This window comes from Lepidochelys kempii, chromosome 1 (assembly GCF_965140265.1).
Source record: "Lepidochelys kempii isolate rLepKem1 chromosome 1, rLepKem1.hap2, whole genome shotgun sequence".
NCBI classification, from domain to species: Eukaryota; Metazoa; Chordata; order Testudines; family Cheloniidae; genus Lepidochelys; species Lepidochelys kempii.
This window is the reverse complement of record NC_133256.1, coordinates 157957803-157979097: the sequence shown is the minus strand read 5'-3', so window position 1 is coordinate 157979097 and position 21295 is coordinate 157957803. Positions and strand designations below refer to the sequence as shown.

The 21295-nt window shown below is 43.9% G+C and overlaps 1 protein-coding gene across 8 annotated transcripts in view; it reads right to left on the bottom strand.

The window, feature by feature from the left end:
• Nucleotides 1–21295, bottom strand: part of TMPRSS2 (transmembrane serine protease 2) — a 60453-nt gene that overhangs the window by 1761 nt on the left and 37397 nt on the right. For 7 of the 8 annotated variants that reach the window (XM_073360158.1, XM_073360128.1, XM_073360197.1 and 4 more), the window contains 8 exons: nt 18711–18840; nt 17713–17823; nt 16306–16349; nt 14105–14279; nt 10459–10634; nt 8578–8673; nt 7430–7572; nt 263–415 (listed from right to left, as the gene is read on the bottom strand). In XM_073360158.1, coding sequence (XP_073216259.1) covers nt 263–415; nt 7430–7572; nt 8578–8673; nt 10459–10634; nt 14105–14279; nt 16306–16349; nt 17713–17823; nt 18711–18840 — 1028 coding nt within the window. Of the gene's footprint in view, nt 1–262; nt 416–5163; nt 5371–7429; nt 7573–8577; nt 8674–10458; nt 10635–14104; nt 14280–16305; nt 16350–17712; nt 17824–18710; nt 18841–21295 lie in introns of those variants that run through there. The other variant, XM_073360178.1, reaches the window with a different exon arrangement.

The following is a 21295-nucleotide window of genomic DNA, read 5'->3' as shown; positions in this document are numbered from 1 at the left end:
TTTTCATAATATGAATAATGGGAATTTGGAATATTAAATGGTGAGTTCTCTCTAACTCAAAGTCTTTAAATCATGATTTGAGGACTTCAGTAACTCAGCCATAGGTTAGGGGTCTATTACAGGGCTGGGTGGGTGAGGTTCTATGGCCTGCAGTGCGCAGGAGGTCAGGCTAGATGATCACAATGGTCCCTTCTGTCCTTAAGGTCTAAACTCTATAAGCCTGTATAAAATGTTGAAGAAAGAGCATGAATATATATTTTACCTGCATATTTCTATAAATCCAGTCAGTGAACATTGTCATATTTCCATAAACTCCAGGTTTTCTGCGACTGGCACAGCCAGTTCCCCAGCTTGTGTCACCAACTAGCCACCACACTGAGTTTTTCTCAGTTACTAACGGACCTCCACTGTCACCCTGGACAAAAATACGAGCCCAAAAGCATGCTATTAGTGACCTTGCCCATTGGAAAGAGCTGATAAATACAGATTCAAACATTGTGGCCAAGTCCCAGAGGGAACAATAAAAAACCCCACTGAGTATTGCTTCCACAGTGCATCTAAAACAGATGTTCCCAAACTTTTTTTGCTGCAATGCCCTGTGGAGATTCATGTCCAGGCATGCTCTCCTCTTTCTATGAACACCTATTCATATTCCATGTATTCCATGAACACCTAGGGTCCAGTACCCCATCCCACTGCTCCCCAGCCCACAAGCCTTCCCTGTCCAGGACTTATTTCAGGAGGACAGCCTCAGCAGGACACAGCCAGCCATGCTGTGCGCTCTCCTTGTGTCCCTGCCTCTGGAACCTGCCGGAATCATTAACAGGCCGCAGGATCCTCTGGCCTTGGCATGATTCCCAGCACGCATGTGCAAGAGCCTATGCAGGCAGAGAGGACCCACCTCCCAAGGGGGTGTGTACACATCAGCTTTTGGAGAGGCCAGTGAGCTGCAATGACCCGACCCACCCCACCCCTCCTGCACAGGGAGAGGCCATGCCCTCTCACTCCACCCCTCCCTCCTCCTTGTTATTTCAGCCTGGCAGCAGGAGCTGAGCCAGAGGCTCAGCTATTGGAAGAAATTTGTATTTTATCAATGATGTTTTGAAGAAACAAGACAATTCTTAACCAGCCAGGTCCTTGCCTCCCCGATAACCTTGTTGTGCCCCATCCCCAACCCCGGGAGGGCATACCCCAGTTTAAAAAGCAAATGATCTTAAAACAAGTGCTACCTCAGTTACAGTACTACACAGTCAGCTTACCCAGCAAAAATGCAAGAATTCATATATTGTTGGATGTGTATTAAGATTGAGTGTGACTGGTTTTCCCTCTTCTCAAAAGCAAGAGAAAAGTGTTGCTAAATTTGTGAAAAGTCACGCATTTTCAGCGCTCTCATGAAATTGTTACAGATTTGCATTTGAAAATGAGGGGACAAATTTAGCAACAAGTGGATACCTTCATCAAAGACTGAGCCCTGGTCTACACTAGGACTTTAGGTCGAATTTAGCAGCGTTAAATCGATTTAAACCTGCACCCGTCCACACAATGAAGCCCTTTATTTCGACTTAAAGGGCTCTTAAAATCGATTTCCTTACTCCACCCCTGACAAGTGGATTAGCGCTTAAATTGACGTTGCCGGCTCGAATTTGGGGTACTGTGGACACAATTCGATGGTATTGGCCTCCGGGAGCTATCCCAGAGTGCTCCATTCTGACCGCTCTGGACAGCACTCTCAACTCAGATGCACTGGCCAGGTAGACAGGAAAAGAACCGCGAACTTTTGAATCTCATTTCCTGTTTGGCCAGCGTGGCAAGCTGCAGGTGATCATGCAGAGCTCATCAGCACAGGTGACCATGATGGAGTCCCAGAATCGCAAAAGAGCTCCAGCATGGACCGAACGGGAGGTACGGGATCTGATCGCTGTTTGGGGAGAGAAATCCGTGCTATCAGAACTCCGTTCCAGTTTTCGAAATGCCAAAACCTTTGTCAAAATCTCCCAGGGCATGAAGGACAGAGGCCATAACAGGGACCCGAAGCAGTGCCGCGTGAAACTGAAGGAGCTGAGGCAAGCCTACCAGAAAACCAGAGAGGCGAACGGCCGCTCCGGGTCAGAGCCCAAAACATGCCGCTTCTATGATGAGCTGCATGCCATTTTAGGGGGTTCAGCCACCACTACCCCAGCCGTGTTGTTTGACTCCTTCAATGGAGATGGAGGCAATACGGAAGTAGGTTTTGGGGACAAAGAAGATGATGAGGAGGAGGAGGTTGTAGATAGCTCACAGCAAGCAAGCGGAGAAACCAGTTTTCCCGACAGCCAGGAACTGTTTCTCACCCTAGACCTGGAGCCAGTACCCCCCGAACCCACCCAAGGCTGCCTCCTGGACCCAGCAGGCGGAGAAGGGACCTCTGGTGAGTGTACCTTTTAAAATGCTATACATGGTTTAAAAGCAAGCATGTGAAAGGATTACTTTGCCCTGGCATTTGCGGTTCTCCTAGATGTAGTCCTAAAGCCTTTGCAAAAGGTTTCTGGGGAGGGCAGCCTTATTTCGTCCTTCATGGTAGGACACTTTACCACTCCAGGCCAGTAACACGTACTCGGGAATCACTGTAGAACAAAGCATTGCAGTGTATGTTTGCTGGCATTCAACCAAAATCCGTTCTTTATCTCTCTGTGTTATCCTCAGGAGAGTGAGATATAATTCATGGTCACCTGGTTGAAATAGAGTGCTTTTCTTCAGGGGACACTCAGAGGAGCCCATTCCTGCTGGGCTGTTTGCCTGTGGCTAAACAGAAATGTTCCCCGCTGTTAGCCACAGGGAGGGGGGAAGGTTGAGGGGGTAGTCACGCGGTGGGAGGAGGCAAAATGCGACCTTGTAACGAAAGCACATGTGCTATGTATGTAATGTTAACAGCAAGGTTTACCCTGAAAGAGTGTAGCGACTGTTTTATAAAATGTGTCTTTTTAAATACCGCTGTCCCTTTTTTTTTCTCCACCAGCTGCATGTGTTTCAATGATCACAGGATCTTCTCCTTCCCAGAGGCTAGTGAAGCTTAGAAAGAAAAAAAAACGCACTCGCGATGAAATGTTCTCCGAGCTCATGCTGTCCTCCCACACTGACAGAGCACAGACGAATGCGTGGAGGCAAATAATGTCAGAGTGCAGGAAAGCACAAAATGACCGGGAGGAGAGGTGGAAGGCTGAAGAGAGTAAGTGGCAGGCTGAAGACAGGGCTGAAGCTCAAATGTGGCGGCAGTGTGATGAGAGGAGGCAGGATTCAATGCTGAGGCTGCTGCAGGACCAAACCAGTATGCTCCAGTGTATGGTTGAGCTGTAGCAAAGGTAGCTGGAGCACAGACTGCCACTGCTGCCCCTCTGTAACCAACCACCCTCCTCCCCAAGTTCCATAGCCTCCACACCCAGACGCCCAAGAACGTGGTGGGGGGGCCTCCGGCCAACCAGCCACTCCACCACAGAGGATTGCCCCAAAAAAAAGAAGGCTGTCATTCAGTAAATTTTAAAGTTGTAAACTTTTAAAGTGCTGTGCTTAAAGTGCTGTGTGGCATTTTCCTTCCCTCCTCCACCACCCCTCCTGGGATACCTTGGTAGTCATCTCCCTATTTGTGTGATAAATGAATAACAAATGCATGACTGTGAAGCAGCAATGACTTTATTGCCTCTGCAAGCAATGATTAAAGGGAGGAGGGAAGGGTGGTTAGCTTACAGGGAAGTAGAGTGAACCAAGGGGCGGGGGGGTTCATCAAGGAGAAACAAACAGAACTTTCACACCATAGCCTGGCCAGTCATGAAACTGGTTTTCAAAGCTTCTCTGATGCGTACCGCGCCCTCCTGTGCTCTTCTAACTGCCCTGGTGTCTGGCTGCGCGTAACCAGCAGCTAAGCTATTTGCCTCAGCCTCCCACCCCGCCATAAACGTCTCCCCCTTACTCTCACAGATATTGTGGAGCACACAGCAAGCAGTAATAACAGTGGGAATATTGGTTTCGCTGAGGTCTAAGCGAGTCAGTAAACTGCGCCAGTGCGCCTTTAAACGTCCAAATGCACATTCTACCACCATTCTGCACTTGCTCAGCCTGTAGTTGAACAGCTCCTGACTACTGTCCAGGCTGCCTGTGTACGGCTTCATGAGCCATGGCATTAAGGGGTAGGCTGGGTCCCCAAGGATAACTATAGGCATTTCAACATCCCCAATGGTTATTTTCTGGTCTGGGAATAAAGTCCCTTCCTGCAGCTTTTGAAACAGACCAGAGTTCCTGAAGATGCGAGCATCATGCACCTTTCCCGGCCATCCCACGTTGATGTTGGTGAAACGTCCCTTGTGATCCACCAGAGCTTGCAGCACTATCGAAAAGTACCCCTTGCGGTTTATGTACTCGGCGGCTTGGTGCTCCCGTGCCAAGATAGGGATATGGGTTCCGTCTATGGCCCCACCACAGTTAGGGAATCCCATTGCAGCAAAGCCATCCACTATGACCTGCACATTTCCCAGGGTCACTACCCTTGATATCAGCAGATCTTTGATTGCGTGGGTTACTTGCATCACAGCAGCCCCCACAGTAGATTTGCCCACTCCAAATTGATTCCCAACTGACCGGTAGCTGTCTGGCGTTGCAAGCTTCCACAGGGCTATCGCCACTCGCTTCTCAACTGTGAGGGCTGCTCTCATCTTGGTATTCATGCGCTTCAGGGCAGGGGAAAGCAAGTCACAAAGTTCCATGAAAGTGCCCCTACGCATGCGAAAGTTTCGCAGCCACTGGGAATCGTCCCAGACCTGCAACACTATGCGGTCCCACCAGTCTGTGCTTGTTTCCCGAGCCCAGAATCGGCGTTCCACAGCATGAACCTGCCCCATTAGCACCATGATGCATGCATTGGCAGGGCCCATGCTTTCAGAGAAATCTGTGTCCATGTCCTGATCACTCACGGGACCGCGCTGACGTCGCCTCCTCGCCCGGTATCGCGTTGCCATGTTCTGGTGCTGCATATACTGCTGGATAATGCGTGTGGTGGTTGATGTGCTCCTAATTGCCAAAATGAGCTCAGCGGCCTCCATGCTTGCCTTGGTATGGCGTCCGCACAGAAAAAAGGCGCGGAATGATTGTCTGCCGTTGCTCTGACGGAGGGGGGGCAACTGACGACACGGCTTACAGGGTTGGCTTCAGGGAGCTAAAATCAACAAAGGGTGTGCCTGTACATCAAGGAGTATTTCAGGCAGGACTGCACGGAGGGTTCCAATAAGAAATGGTGCACTAAGTTATCGTTGTTATTGGAACAAGGAGGTTAGCCTGGCCTCTGATTGATACATGGCTAGATTTACCTCGCTGCACCTTCTCTGTGAGTGACTGCAGTGTGATCTAGACGGGGGAGGAGGCAAATGAGTACAAAACAAATCTGGTCTATGTCTTGTTCTGACCCACTCCATCTATCTTTTACATCTTTGGGTGGCAGCAGACGGTGCAGAAGGACTGCATGCCATCCACATCTCATGGCTGCTCGCCAGAAGATGGTACAGTACGACTGCTAGCCATCTTCATCTCTTGCCTGCCTGGCATAATATGGTACAATACGACTGCTAGCAGTCCGTATTGCCTGCCCGCTCACCATAAGACGGTTCAATAGGACTGCAGGACTAAAGAGAATGACCTGGTCAAGTCACTCCAAATTTAGTCCCTGCGCCCATGTCTGCCCAGGCGCTCCCAGCTGACGTGGCCAGGAGCACCTCGGACACGATGAGGACGACTACCAATCGTATTGCACCGTCTGCTGCCAGAAGGCAATGGGTTGCTGCTACTGTGCAGCAAAGCCGTACCGTGTCTGCCAGCACCCAGGAGACATAGGGTGACGGTTACCTGAGCTGGCTCCATGCTTGCCGTGGTATGGCGTCTGCACAGGTAACTCATGAAAAAAGGAGCGAAATGATTGTCTGCCCTTGCTTTCACGGAGGGAGGGAGGGAACGGGGGCCTGACGACACGTACCCAGAACCACCCGCGACAATGTTTTAGCCCCATCAGAGTGCTCCATTGTGAGTGCTCTGGACAGCACTCTCAGATGCCCGATTGTTTGCCATTGCTCTGATGCTGGGAGGGGCGCTTACAGGGTTGGCTTCAGGGAGCTAAAATCAACAAAGGGGGTGGCTTTACATCAAGGAGTATTTCAGGCAGGACTTCACGGAGGGTTCCAATAAGAAATGGTGCACCTAAGTTATTGTCGTTATTGGAACAAGAAGGTTAGCCTGGCCTCTGATTGATACATGGCTAGATTTACCTCGCTGCACCTTCTCTGTAAGTGACTGCAGTGTGATCTAGAAGAATGAGTCCCCTAGACAGGGGAGGAGGGGAAGCAAATGAGTACAAAACAAATCTGGTCTATTTCTTGTTTTGATCCACTCCATCTATCTTTTACATCTTTGGCTGGCAGCAGACGGTGCAGAAGGACTGCATGCCATCCATATCTCATGGCTGCTCGGCAGAAGATGGTACAGTACGACTGCTAGCAGTCCGTATCGCCTGCCCGCTCACCATAAGACGGTTCAATAGGACTGACTGCAGGACTAAAGAGAATGACCTGCTCAAGTCACTCCAAATTTAGTCCCTGCGCCCATGTCTGCCCAGGCGCTCCTGATCGACCTCACAGAGGCGACCAGGAGCACCTCAGACATGACGATGACGGCTACCAGTCGTACTGTACCGTCTGCTGCCACAAGGCAAGGGGTTGCTGCTACTGTGTAGCAATGCCGTACCGCGTCTACCAGCACCCAGGAGACATAGGGTGACGGTTACCTGAGCGGGCTCCATGCTTGCCGTGGTATGGCGTCTGCACAGGTAACTCAGGAAAAAAGGCGCGAAATGATTGTCTGCCCTTGCTTTCACGGGGAGAGGGAGGGAGGGAACAGGGGCCTGACGATATGTACCCAGAACCACCCGCGACAATGTTTTAGCCCCATCAGGCATTGGGATCTCAACCCAGAATTCCAATGGGCAGCGGAGACTGCGGGAACTGTGGGATAGCTACCCACAGTGCAACGCTCCGGAAGTCGACGCTTGCCTCGGTACTGTGGAAGCGCTCCGCCGAGTTAATGCACTTAATGCACTTAGAGCATTTTCTGTGGGGACACACACACTCGAATATATAAAACCGATTTCTAAAAAACCGACTTCTATAAATTCGACCTTATTCCATAGTGTAGACATACCCTGAGGAACTGGGATGGGAGAATCCAAATAGCAGCCCTACTTCTAGCAGTTCTCTCAGCATGATGAAAACCAGAAGCCTGACTGCAATGCTTCAAAGACAGTCACTTGTCTATTTAGCTAGACCTGTCATAGTCACTAGCATTTTAAATACCCTCTCCAGCAAGTATTAGCATAATCAAAAATTAATATTTAAGAGCTAAAATGAACACAGATTATTACCTGGCAGGAATCCTTTCCTCCTTCCAGATACCCAGCACATATCATGGTAGGCAAAACTAAGCCATTATAGAAACTGGCAGAATTACATCTAGAACGTTGTATTAAAGGCACCATTACGGCATTCAAGACACCTGAACTTTTACCTAAAGTTGAAACATAAACACACACAAAAATGAAGTTAGAACAGGTCTCAGATTGTCATGTGTAGAAGTTACAAAGTTGCTTTCAGTGGTTCACAAGATCAAAAACAAGTCAGCAATGCCTTGGCATAAACAGGGACATTTGATTATAAAAAGAACACATATTAAAAACCACTTTTTGAAGATGACAATACTTTATCCTGAACAAGTATGTTAAAATGCCAGAACATAAAAACTGCTAGCACAGCTGTAAGTTGATCAGTTACCCGCAGAACTATAGGAGAGAATGAACCTACAAGGTGTTGAACCTCCCTCCCACAACTTTTTGCAAGTTCACTAGGAGTTGGGGTGCCCTGCACCTTACAGGAGGCACTTGACACTTTCCCTAATCAGGCTCCACCCTCCTCCATGGCCTGAGAAATCTCTGCTTTTCCCGCTCACTGCAGCTTTACTGCAACTCTGTCTTGTCCCAAGGAGAGCATCAAGAGCCAGAGGATATTCCCTCTAGCGAATATAAACACTACACCACACCACCCTCATCCACTCCCAGACAAAAATCCACACTCCCCTCCCTCCCCCCCACACACACAAGGAACTGCTGTAGAATGCACCCCACTACTCTGTCACATGGGTGGGGCACACGGTCACTACAGTGTTTCGAGCCCCTGCTAGCAGAGATACAGAAGACTGTCCGATTGCTAGACTGCCAGGATGATCCTAGTTTCCTTCCCCGCCCCCTTCCTGCACTAATATTTCTAACCCCATACTTAGTTGAGCTGCTTTGCAGACTGGTGTGGAGAGACAAGTTTCTTGACAATACCAGACATTTTTCCTCAGAAAGACGACAACAAGACAGAGCGAGTGACAGCAAGTTGGCAGGGATCTTTCAAATTGTCTCCTACCCCATGAAAGTTATCAGCATACCGCGGATGAAGAGCATTTTTTAGTTTAGTACAAATGTAGAACAAAACTAGACATGTCCCAGTATTTTAGAACCAGAAGTCTCACCCCCTTGGTGTTCTGCTCCCCATCCAGATACCCAGCACTGTTGATTAGGTTGGAACATCATTCCAGGGTTAGGCAAACAAACAGGTGCTACAGTGTCTGGGAAGTAAGAATATACTGGTGATTAGCAAGCCTAAGTGAGAGAACATAAATTTAAAAAACAAATTCTATTAGAGGGTCTTCCACCCAGGAGGAGACCCATGCTACACTGAATACTAGGGACTCCAAGTACACGCTAGTGCTTTTAAATATAAAGGCTCCTCCCCTGTCCATTTAGCTTCCTAGCATCTAAGCAACTATTGTGGTCATAAAAGCTGCCAACCTGAGAACACTGAGACCTCTTTATCCACAAGAAGCACAGGATGGGTAAAAGGAGTGTAGGCTTCCAAATGTTTCTAAGCCTTGACCTAAAGTTTCAGCCTCTGGGGATTCAGAGGGAGGTTAGTTCCCTCTCCATCACTCAAGTAACATTTAATCAACAAGTTAATGCCAACTGTTTTGAGAGGGTTTCTTTTTGCGGGGAGGCCAGAGGGAAGAAGACATGGAGACGAGACACTGATCCACTAGGACACAGACTGAGGGCAAACATTGGTCAAGAATGCTTAATTCACATGAGCATTGTGTACTTTCCATGCAAAGTCCTATTGAAATTAGCATGTTGCTTCTTCCACAGATTCCAAATAGGTTGTGCACAGTAGGCATACGAGCAGTAGAATATTTGTTAAGCAAACCTTTGTTTGCACCTTAGCATATAGGGCTCATGCTATTCCTAGTGAACACACACACTTGCCTATCACCAGCAGCAAAGGGGAGTTTTCTTCATGCTAGTTTTGCCATTTCTCCAAGTGCTATACAATGTTTTTCTTCATTGCATCTTGTTAGAAAATCTTAGGACTTCAGGTAATTTGAAGAAGTCTCTTGAATGCCTTAAAATTTGGGGCACTGGAGCAGAGAGCATCCTCTCTGCCATCTCTCTCTGGGTTCACACTATGCTTGGTCTTCCAGTTTTCACTTCTAGTTTGGCCACTGTGCTTCATTTAAAAAAATGCCCATCTCAGTTTTGCACGCTCTTCAAGGATCTGAAATAGTTTTGCTTCTTCCTGGAAACTGTTTTAGGTCTTGATCCATTGTGCACTATTTAGTTAAGGGCAAGGTACAGAAGTTAGTAGCAGGGCCTGGGAGTTATGTACACCGGAATGGACTATGTTTGTTTGATTTTAGTAGTTCATTTTCAAGTGCTTTATAGTGGAAGAACTGTATGCTGTTTTGAGGGAGAGGACACTAGGAGTTATAGCTAGTCTGAAAATCCCTGATGAATTGATTATGTGGTACACACACTCTGGATTTAGAGAGTGTTTCCTTATGTACCTCCTCTTTTCATAAGAAGATCACTCGTCACATTTGATGTGCAAAGTTCCATATGTTGCCATATATTCCTTGCACGTACAGACTCTCTGGAAGGCCACTATGGGTAGTTAATAGAATGACCAGGTCATCAACATACAGCAAGGATTTAATTTCTCATTCATTAAGAATCCCGGGTTCCAGTAGAGTTGGCAGATCATTTAAGTGTACTTGAAGAGGGTAGTGCTGACATTACATCCCTGCCATACCTGCAGACTCTGAGAAAAACATATTTTTTAATTGGGTGTCAATTTATCACAGTTTCTATTTTGTAGCAGCTTAGTGTTCAGTCCTGGTTCGCTGACTACATGTTATTAAAATATCTTCCCATGCTTTGTATTTTTCTCATGTTTTTTAAGTGTCTGCAGAGTAAGCCCTTCCTCTTTAACGGCTGACACAATTTAAAAAATAAATAAAAGGGGGTGGGCAATTTCTGCAGCCGAGCTTTTGGATTTTAGCACAGAACAAGAGAATACCTACCAGTAAAACTCAGCGGTGTCTGTAACTTCATCAGGGCAACATCATTGTCTTTAGAATCTGAATCATAATTTGGATGGGAAATTATGTTCTGCACCCTGGATCCACTTCTCTCGCGCATTTCCTTTTGCGTCAGAATCCCAGCATACACTCTCCAGTAGTATGGAGAAGAAAGCTGTCTGGAGAGTAAAATAAGGTTAGACTATATGCTTCTGTATTAAGCAGAAGCCCCATCTTCTTTCTCCTGCAACAGCCAAATGATTTCAGATCTCATTGACTTTTTACTGTGAATGGATAAGCATGCACATTGAACTATCACCTGTTGTTCCCAATCCTTCTTCGGTTGCCAAATTTAATAGCAAGAAGAGTGTTAATACATTTCATCTATATGTGGCAATGAAGCTGGGAAAGCCAGTGTTCATAATGGAGATGGTAGTGAGAGAAGAAACAAACAGTACAGAAATCCAGGCACAGACATTCCACATTTTACCCACAATGTGAAGATGTAGACATACAATATAAGAAAGAGACAGTCACATTTTTGAAGTCTTGGTGCCATTTCAGTGACTGACCATGAAGACAGCAGATCACGATGGGATTCACAAGGGGGCCTAACTACCAAAATGTAGTTCTGGGGGACGGAACCCCAGTTATTAGGGAGAGACAGGTAATAATAATGTGGGATTCAATTATTAGAAATACAGATGGTTGGGTTTACGATGACCAGGAGAACTGCAGAGCAAATTGCCTGCTGGGAGCAAAGGTTGTGGACCTCTCAAGACAGCTAGATAAACTTATGTGCTAGGCTGAGGAGGACCCGGTGGCAGTGATACATGAAGGCACCAACGACATAGGGAAGGATAGGCGAGAGGTCCTGGAGGCCAAATTTAGGCTGCTAGGAAAGAGATTGAAGTCCAGGACCTCCATGGTAGCATTCTCTGAAATGCTTCCAGTTCCACATGCAGGACCAGTTATACAGGCAGATCTGCAGGGTGTCAGTGCATGGATGAGATGATGGTGTTCAGAGGAGGAATTTAGGGTTAGTAGGAAGTGAGGGACCTTTTGGGAAAGGCAAAGCCTATACAGAAGGGATGGGCTCCACCTAAACCAATATAGAACCAGACTGCTGGCATGTGAAATTTAAAAGGCTATAGAGGAGTTTTAAAACTAAGGGCTGGGGGAAAGCCGACAGGTGCAAAGGAGCACAAGGTTCAGACAGACACATCCATAGGGGAGGATTTATTAAAGGGGATAGATACCCTATATCCTAGCAAAGAGGAGAGGATAGAAGCTGATAAAGAAAATGAAAGAGAGTCCCATTTAACTGCATCACATGAAGGCAGATAACCAAATACTGACAAATTTTACAAGTACTTGTATATAAAATGCAAGAAGTCTAAATACAAAGATGGGTGAACTTGAGTGCCTGATATTAAAGTAAGGATTTTGACAGAATGGGCATCCCAGAAACTTGGTGGAAGAATGATAATCAAAGGGGCACAGTAATACAAAATATATAGGAATGACAGGATAGGTCGCATTGGTGGGGGAGTGACACTATATGTAAACAAAAGCATAGAGTGAAAGATCGTACCAGTCTTAAATGAATCAAACTGTACCACAGAATCTCTATAGATAGAAATTCCATGCTTGAACTAGAGTATAGCAGTAGGAATATACTACCGACCCCCTTACCAGGATGGTAATGGTTATTGTGAAATGCTCAGGGAAATGAGATAAACTATTAAAACAGAAAACCCAATAATAATGGGGGATTTCAATTATCCCCATGTTGATTGGGTACATGTCACCTCAGGATAGGATAAAGAGATAAAGTTTCTTGACATCTTAAATGACTGCTTCTTGGAGCAGCTAATCCTGGAACCCACAAAAGTAGACACAATTTTTGATTTAGTCCTAAGTGGAGCACAGGATCAGGTCTAAGAGGTGAATATAGCTGAACTGCTCGGTAATGAATTACATTATGGTTGTTAATGTAACATCCTTGTAGGGGGGGGAAATTCCAAAGAAACCCACCACAGTAGTATTTAATTTCCAAAAGGGGAAGTACACAAAAATGAGAAGGCTAGTTAAATGCAAATTAAAAGGAACAGTCACAAGAGGGAAATGCCTACAAGCTGCGTGGAAACTTTTTAAAAACACCATAATAGAGGCTTAAACTATATGTATACCCTAAATAAAAATAAAAAACAGTAAAAGGATCAAAAAACCACCACCATGGCAAATCAACAAAGTAAAAGAGGCAGAGACAAAAAGACATCCTTTAAAAATTGAAAGTCAAATCCTACTGAGGAAAACAGAAAGGAACAAACTGACAAGTCATATAATTAGGCAGGCCAAAAAAAGAATTGGAAGAGCAACTAACTAAAGACACAAAAATTAACAGTAAATTTTTTTAATTACATCAGAAGCAGGAAGCCTGCCAAACAACCGGTGGGGCCATTCGCCAACTGAGGTGCTAAAAGAGCACTCAAGGAAGACAAGGCCATTGCAGAGAAGATAAATGAATTATTTGCACCTGTCTTCACTGCAGAGGATGTGAGGGAGACTCCCACACCTGAGCCATTCTTTTTAGGTGACAAACCTAAAAGACAAACCCAGACAGAGATATCCATAGAGGAGATTTTGGAACAACAAATTGATAAATGAAACAGTAAAAATTACCAGGACCAGAAGGTATGCACCCAAGAGTTCTGAAGGAATGCAAAGAAGAAATCCAGAATAACTGAGATATGTAACCTATCACTTAAATCAGCCTCTGTACCAGACAGCTATCTGTGGATAGCTAATGTGATGCTGATTTTTAAAAAAGGTTCCAGAGGTGATCCTGGCAATTACAGTCTGGTAAGCACAGCTTTAGCCTCAAGCAAATTGGTTGGACCTATAGTAAAAAACAGAATGATCAGACACAGATGAACATGATTGTTGGGGAAGAGTCAACACATCTTCTGTAAAGAGAAATCATGCCTCACCAATTTATCAGAATTGTCTGAGTGTGTCAAACATGGACAAGGATGATCCAGCGGATACAGTGTACTTGGACTTTCAGAAAGGTCCCATACCAAAGGCTCTTCAGGAAAGTAAGCAGTCATGGGATAAGAGGGAAGGTCCTCTCATGGATCAGTAAGTGATTTAAAAAAAAAGATAGGAAACAAAGGGTAGGAATAAATGGTGAGTTTTCACGGTGGGGAGAGGTAAACAGCAGGGTCCCTCAAGGATCTCTACTGGGACTTGTGTTGTTCAAAATATTCCCAAACAGCATATATTGCACATAACAGCACATATTGCAAACAGCAAATTTTCAAACTACCCTCTGACAAAGTGATTTTTCTTTAATAGTGTTAAAATGGTACGAAGTTAGAATACCATAGAACATACAACCAGATTGTCTCTCCCCACCCGCCACGTGCACATGCAATCAGTGAAGATGTGCATGCAAATGAGGGGGGAAAATTGATCCATTCAGTTTGAAATCCAGAAGGAGTTCTCTTAGATTGGACTTCCCCTACAACCTGAAGTCAGTATGTCCACATCCCAAAAATCTACACTCAACCGTGTCTGTTGTGCAATACCAGAATTCCCTCACTTTGGGGAACCAATTGACAGAATGCAGTAGTTTAGGACTTACCCTTCTACACAGTGAGCAGCTGTCACTATCCATTCAGGGGTGATAATGGAGCCTCCACATACATGGGAGCCTTGGACTTGAAGGCTGACCTGCCATGGCCATTCCTTCAGCTTTGCAGCACTTCCACCCACAATTCTGCCTGAAGGATTCACATTTTTACGGGATAAGCCACACTCTGAAAAAATACACAAAGATGGGGTGTGTGGGAGAGAGATTGTTTTCAACTATTATTGGCTGCACGTCTCAGGATAATGATAACTCAAAAGTTATGCTGGGATTTTCCCATTTAAAAAACCACCACCAGTTAACAAGGTGGAGAACAGGAACTCTGGAGGCTGAAGATTTTAAATGCAGTTTATCAACAAAAATGCGTCATGACCCTCTGGATAGGTCTTTGTAGAGATTGAATCCAGGACCTTTGGCTCTAAAAGTATAAGCCTCTGCTGCCTGAATTAGAGGGTCAGAGGCAGGAGCAGACCTGTAACCTTCCTTATGGGGTCCATCTGCTAGAGGGGGATGTAGACTCACACTGGTATCAACCTAGATGACATACGTATAGCTTCTTTACTCTCGGTGTGTTATTTGGTAGCTTTTTTAATTGTCTGCCATTTAAACTAAATTAGTGTCTAAATTAGGCAGGATCAGTAGTCTCACAAACTCATGGGTTCAAAATTCCATACTAAATGCCCAATTCTCACTTCACACTGCTCTTGCAGTGTGAACTATTGCAGGTAGATGCTGGCCTCTAGATGAGAAATGAAAGTGTGGGTCCTTTTAACTATGAGCATTTCAGGTGGAAGACAAACAAACCCAAATCAGGGATACCCCCAGTATATAGGATTACTGACCCTCTTCCCCCAGAGGGTTTTTTTTTTTTTTTTTGGAATGTAAGTCTATATGAGCTGTTGCTTTCTGCTTACCACTAGAATGCATAACATTTCAGAGATTTCCCCTTCTCCTCCCCCCAAGGTACTTGGTCTCCAAGTTGCATCCTTAAAAATCTCACTACTGAAGAAATGGAGAGGAGTCACCAGGTTACTTCTTTAACAGAAGGACGTGGGACTAGCTTAACTTTTCATTCCACCTTTCTTCCCATCAAACTTGGAGAAGGTATGTGGAGGAGGTGGATGCATGATTACTTGTAAATGACTGACACAGAAGGGTGACAATTGGGGCGGCCTTAGAAGAACTGCATAACTATATGAATTTGTACCATGCTGTCACACATATGAGTATTCCTGTACTAGACCCTGCACAAGGGAAAAAGAAGAGCTCCCATACTCATAGATATAGGCTGAAAAGCCAGACATCATCGTATTCTGATCATTCTGGATTCTACGTATAATTGTAGGGATAAATATAACACAGGACTGGAAGGGATCTCCTGGGTTATGTTCAGCCACCATCTATTGCAGACAATCCCATCATAAAATATGTATTATGAGTTAATATATAAAAGACATAACAGTTATGTGAAGTATCATTACTACAGATACAAGAATCTGTCCTTAGATGTTTGCCGGGATGGCAGACTGTCCTTGCAAAACTATATAACAAAATGTCCCTTATTTATTTAGAACAAGGGACCTTCCCATAAAGGTAAGGGGAAAACTACACTTAGGCACAAGCAGAACTGAGGAGGGACCTTTTCTCCCCTCTGAGCCACAGAGAATAAATATTACTATGGGTAAGGAGAACATCCACAGGTAGGAGTAAAAGAAGCTAGAAAGGACGAATGTTTCACTAACTGTCAGGGATTCATAAAAAAATTTACACTATGGGCAGGTTATTCCTCAATTGCCCATTACAGGATTTTTTGGACTTGCCTCTAAAACATTTGATACCGGCCACTGTGAAACACAATTCTGGATTAAATGGCCTACAGGTCTGATTTTTATATGGCAATTTCTATATTAATTTAATCTTGGGTAGATTATTCAAAGGATCTCATAAAGCCTGCAACAATATAGTTAGACAAAGAAAATTTGGGATCCAACATCGTGCTTGTCTCCCCTAACTCTCCCCCAATCTGCTAGCCCCCCCCAAGATTCTGCACTTCAACTACAACCAAGACGCCTATCCCATCAGAATAAGATGTGCTTCAACACACAGAACCCTTGCGCAGCTGATTTCTAGACAATGACCGGAAGCACAGACAAATGAAAAAGTTATATTCTTCTAAAGAAACAGAGAACACTTACCTATGCACCGCAGAGATACCACTTTTCCAGACGCACAATAGTCACTAAAATAAATCAGCATACGGTTAGTCTTTATAGTGCATATAGTGCTTAGCAAATGGCAGTCAGAGACAAGTCTCCAGCCACAGCAATACACTGTTCCCTCCATCCAGCCACACTTGTCCCCTTCCCCCATTCACTCACTCTCTCTCTCTCTCTGACTGCCCTGCCAGTGCTCACACGACTTTCACTTCTGTTTCCTCCATTCACAGCAACAGCATTAGTGGGAAGTAAGCAGCTCTGATTGTAACCGGCAAAAACATAGAACTCTGAGGCACATCAGTACAATGAAGAGAGTAAGATGAAGGGCACTGGAAGAGAGGTCTGATCACACCAGTCCCTATTACTCATGGGGTGGAGGGTGGCCCTCGGTCCTTCATACAGCAATATTTTAAAAAATAAAAAGGAGAGGGAATTGGTGAATTTTCTAAATGCACCTGCCCACATACTGGGGAACTGAAATGAGAACATACGTATGTTTCATAAAGTAGTTTAACTTGGGGTCTGCCACTCTTGAAGGTGTCCTTTTAACTCTGTTACATGCATATTCATACAACTCTAAAAAAGTGATACCAAAATAATGCTGTGTGTCTTAATACTTTATGGTTATTACCACTCTAAACGCAAATGTTCATATAGTAACTAACATCATGAGTTTTCCTCAGAACAGTCTTTTGGATGGCGTGCAAAGAATAGAATTGAATGCAAGAGGGGAAAATCAAGTGTCCTCAAGAAATCAAGCTTTATTAAGTGAGCCCTGAAAAATAACCTTTAACGAGACAGTGCCAGGAATTATTCAAAAGTTGTGGATTAAATATAACGAACAGCAGTTATTGTGATCAGCCACAGGAAATTCTCTCCCCCACCCATTTTAAAAAAATAAAGTAGAGCAGGGTGGATAATGGATTTCTTGGTTCACTAGCGTGTCTGGAAAAAAAGTCAAAAACTTGTTTGTGGTCAAATTAAATATTTTGTTTGACCAGAAACAAACAAACAGTTGCATTTAAATTTTGACCATTTTTTAAACATTTAATTTTTTTTTTTAAAGGAAATTTTGAAAGAAAGTCATTTCAAAACAAAAAAACTAAACAAAACACCCATACAAATGTTTTGATTTTACTGGCATTTTTTTGCTTTGTTTTTTCCCTCCACCCAAACCAATTTGGCAAAAATCAATATGAATTGATGAAATATTAAATTGTCACCAAATCTGCATATTTTGCCAATAAAAACTTTATGTAAAAAATTTTGTCCAGCTCTAATAATTCCCATCAGAGGCGTTTGCATCACAGTAATGGTGGAAGCCACCTTACTTCCAATACTTAAAAGTAAACAAATATAAAAAATGCTTATATGAAATATAAATACCTGTTATACAGTTTTTTGTATAGATCTATGTTCCCAGCACTTGTATTCAACCTCATAAAGTTTGTAGAACCTCTTTCATGTGTTATTCCTTGACTATAGTAATAAGACTTTCTGTATAAAACAAAATATTTAGTAAGAAACTCAAGGTATTTCAAATCCTAACAGAAAGTTCCTTTTAGTAATGTAAAACTTTCCACCAATCTAAAGCTTATAACATGAACCACAATGTTACGGAATACTACATCATAAGAACCACAAAGGCACTGTACTATGGCAGAATTAAATTTTAGTTTCTAAGTAACTATTCACTATGTCCACTTTTACAGTCAAATAAGACCTTGCTTTCATCTAACATTTTTTCATGGTGAAGATCGCCAAATTCTGACCAGACTAAATCAATCACTCCAACCACCTCAGGAATAGAAATGCAGCAACAGCAGCCCATCTGCATTTGGGAGTCTTTCCGTCCCCCACCCCTCACTCCCAACAGCAACAACATAGATAATTATAGCTACAAAGGATTTCAGGTAGATAAAAAGAAGTTACTGTAGTTGGAATTTGTACAGAAACTGGTTAAAGGTCAACATTCTTGTGAAAGAGCACAATGAAATCTTTAGTATCCTCCAAAGGTCAGAGTGTCTGTGTAATACTGGTCACAATGAATAGGTTTTTTCTATATGGTTTTAAATTCAGACAGCACTATCAGTCCAAGAGGACCCTAAGCAAGCACGGTGTGTGCGCGCGTGCATGTATTGATGCACAAACACATCCCACAACTATTGTATATGGCATATGCATTACATGGTTTTCAAGAAATGTCACTTTGATTCAGCATCGCCTACTTGTTTTTGTTTTAACTGGACTATTTTCATGAAAATTAGACTAGCAACAGAAAAAGCAGTAACTGATTTTTTTGCTGCAGGTGTCCATTCTTTGAAAAATTTAATGAAACAGTTGTGTTGGCTGTACATCTTTCACAATTAGATCGTTATACTTACACATTATATCCCATGTCTTTACAAGCTATCTTTCCATAGTTATTATTCCAGTCATCTTGACATACTGGATACCAGGATTTGCTGACAGATGAATAGACCTCCAGGATAAAATTTGGTCCATAGAGTCTAACTGCAATCAAAGAAGACAATATTGCTGACCATCCTGTTCAAAGCCTATGATTTTCATATTCCTAAAAAGTATTTTGCACCTACTACTCTTACAAGCAAGAGTACTAGAGCTGCAAGATTAAAGAAAAGATAGAAGGATAACGTTTCAGTTTACTTCTTCATTTGACAGCACTTTGTGGATAGATAGTTTCAGGTTTTTTCCTGTATATTCATTTTTTAAAACCTATAAATAAAAAATGGGATTGTGACACCACAAAAGTTGTCAGGGGCTCTACAGACAGGTGTAGCACCTGAAATTACTTTTTGCTTTTAAAGAAAAACTTCCAGTTGATGCGATATTTTGACACACTTTTTATGAAGTTTTCATGTACTGGATTTTGACACGTCATTTTAATTCTTTTTTCTAAAGCCATGAGTTACTACCTTAAGTCGTATTTACATTTTAAATGTTCATTTCTTATTGTATGAATATTTTACAATTAGCACAACTCTTTCCCATGCTCCACCCTCAGCTTGAGTGAATGGCAATAACAGATAAGCTGATGAAAAGATAAGAAAATTATGTCCTATACTAGTATAGGTTTCAGAGTAACAGCCGTGTCAGTCTTTATTCGCAAAAAGAAAAGGAGTACTTGTGGCACCTTAGACTAACCAATTTATTTGAGCATAAGCTTTCATGAGCTACAGCTCACTTCATTGGATGCATACTGTGGAAAATACAGAAGGTTCTTATACATACAAACCATGAAAAAATGGGTGTTTACCACTACAAAAGGTTTTCTCTCCCCCCACCCCACTCGCTTGCTGGTAATAGCTTATCTAAAGTGATCACTCTCCTTACAATGTGTATGATAATCAAGGTGAGCCATTTCCAGCACAAATCCAGGGTTTAACAAGAACGTCTGAGGAACGGGGTGGGGAGGGGGAAACAAGGGGAAATAGGTTACCTTGCATAATGACTTAGCCACTCCCAGTCTCTATTCAAGCCTAAGTTAATTGTATCCAATTTGCAAATGAATTCCAATTCAACAGTCTCTCGCTGGAGTCTGGTTTTGAAGTTTTCTGCTGTAATATCGCAACTTTCATGTCTGTAATCGCGTGACCAGAGAGATTGAAGTGTTCTCCGACTGGTTTATGAATGTTATAATTCTTGATATCTGATTTGTGTCCATTTACTCTTTTACGTAGAGACTGTCCAGTTTGACAAATCTTGGGAGACAGGCCAGTTCTTGCCTACAGACAGCCCCCCAACCTGATCACAGGGCCTAATAACATCAGCCACACTATCAGAGGCCGTTCACCTGCACATCTACCAATGTGATATATGCGATCATATGCCAGCAATGCCCCTCTGCCAGGCTGGACCAGGCTGAGGTTGATGATGGGATGGAAATTGTTGAAATCATGGTGGAATTCCTCAAGGGCTTCTTTTCCATGGGTCCAGCTGATGAAGATGTCATCAATATAGCGCAAGTAGAGGAGGGGCGTTAGGGGACAAGAGCTGAGGAGCTTTGTTCTAAGTCAGCCATAAAAATGTTGGCATACTGTGGGGCCATGAGGGTACCCATGGTCCAGTCCACACAAGAGATCCACTTCCTGGACACTACAGTGCTAATAAACGATGGTCACATAAACACCACCCTATACCAGAAACCTACTTACAGCTATTCCTACCTACATGCCTCCAGCTGTCACCCTGACCACACCACATGATCCATTGTCTACAGCCAAGCTCTGCGATACAACCGCATTTGCTCCAACCCCTCAGACAGAGACAAACACCTACAAGATCTCTATCAAGCATTCTTACAACTACAATACCCACTTGCGGAAGTGAAGAAACAGATTGATAGAGCCAGAAGTGTTTCCAGAAGTCACCTACTACAGGACAGGCCTAACAAAGAAAATAACAGAACGCCACTAGCCGTCACCTTCAGCCCCCAACTAAAACTCCTCCAACGCATTATTAAGGATCTACAACCTATCCTGAAGGATGACCCAACACTCTCACAAATCTTAGGAGACAGGCCAGTCCTTGCCTATAGACAGCCCCCCAACCTGAAGCGAATACTCACCAGCAACCACACAATAGAACCACTAACCCAGGAACCTATCCTTGCAACAAAGCCCGTTGCCAACTGTGCCCACATATCTATTCAGGGGACACCATCATAGGGCCTAATAACATCAGCCACACTATCAGAGGCTTGTTCACCTGCACATCTACCAGTGTGATATATACAGAAAAACTTCAAAACCAGACTCCAGCGAGAGACTGTTGAATTGGAATTCATTTGCAAATTGGATACAATTAACTTAGGCTTGAATAGAGACTAGGAGTGGCTAAGTCATTATGCAAGGTAACCTATTTCCCCTTGTTTTTTCCTACTACCCCCCTATCCCCCCCCACCCCCGTTCCTCAGACGTTCTTATTAAACCCTGGATTTGTGCTGGAA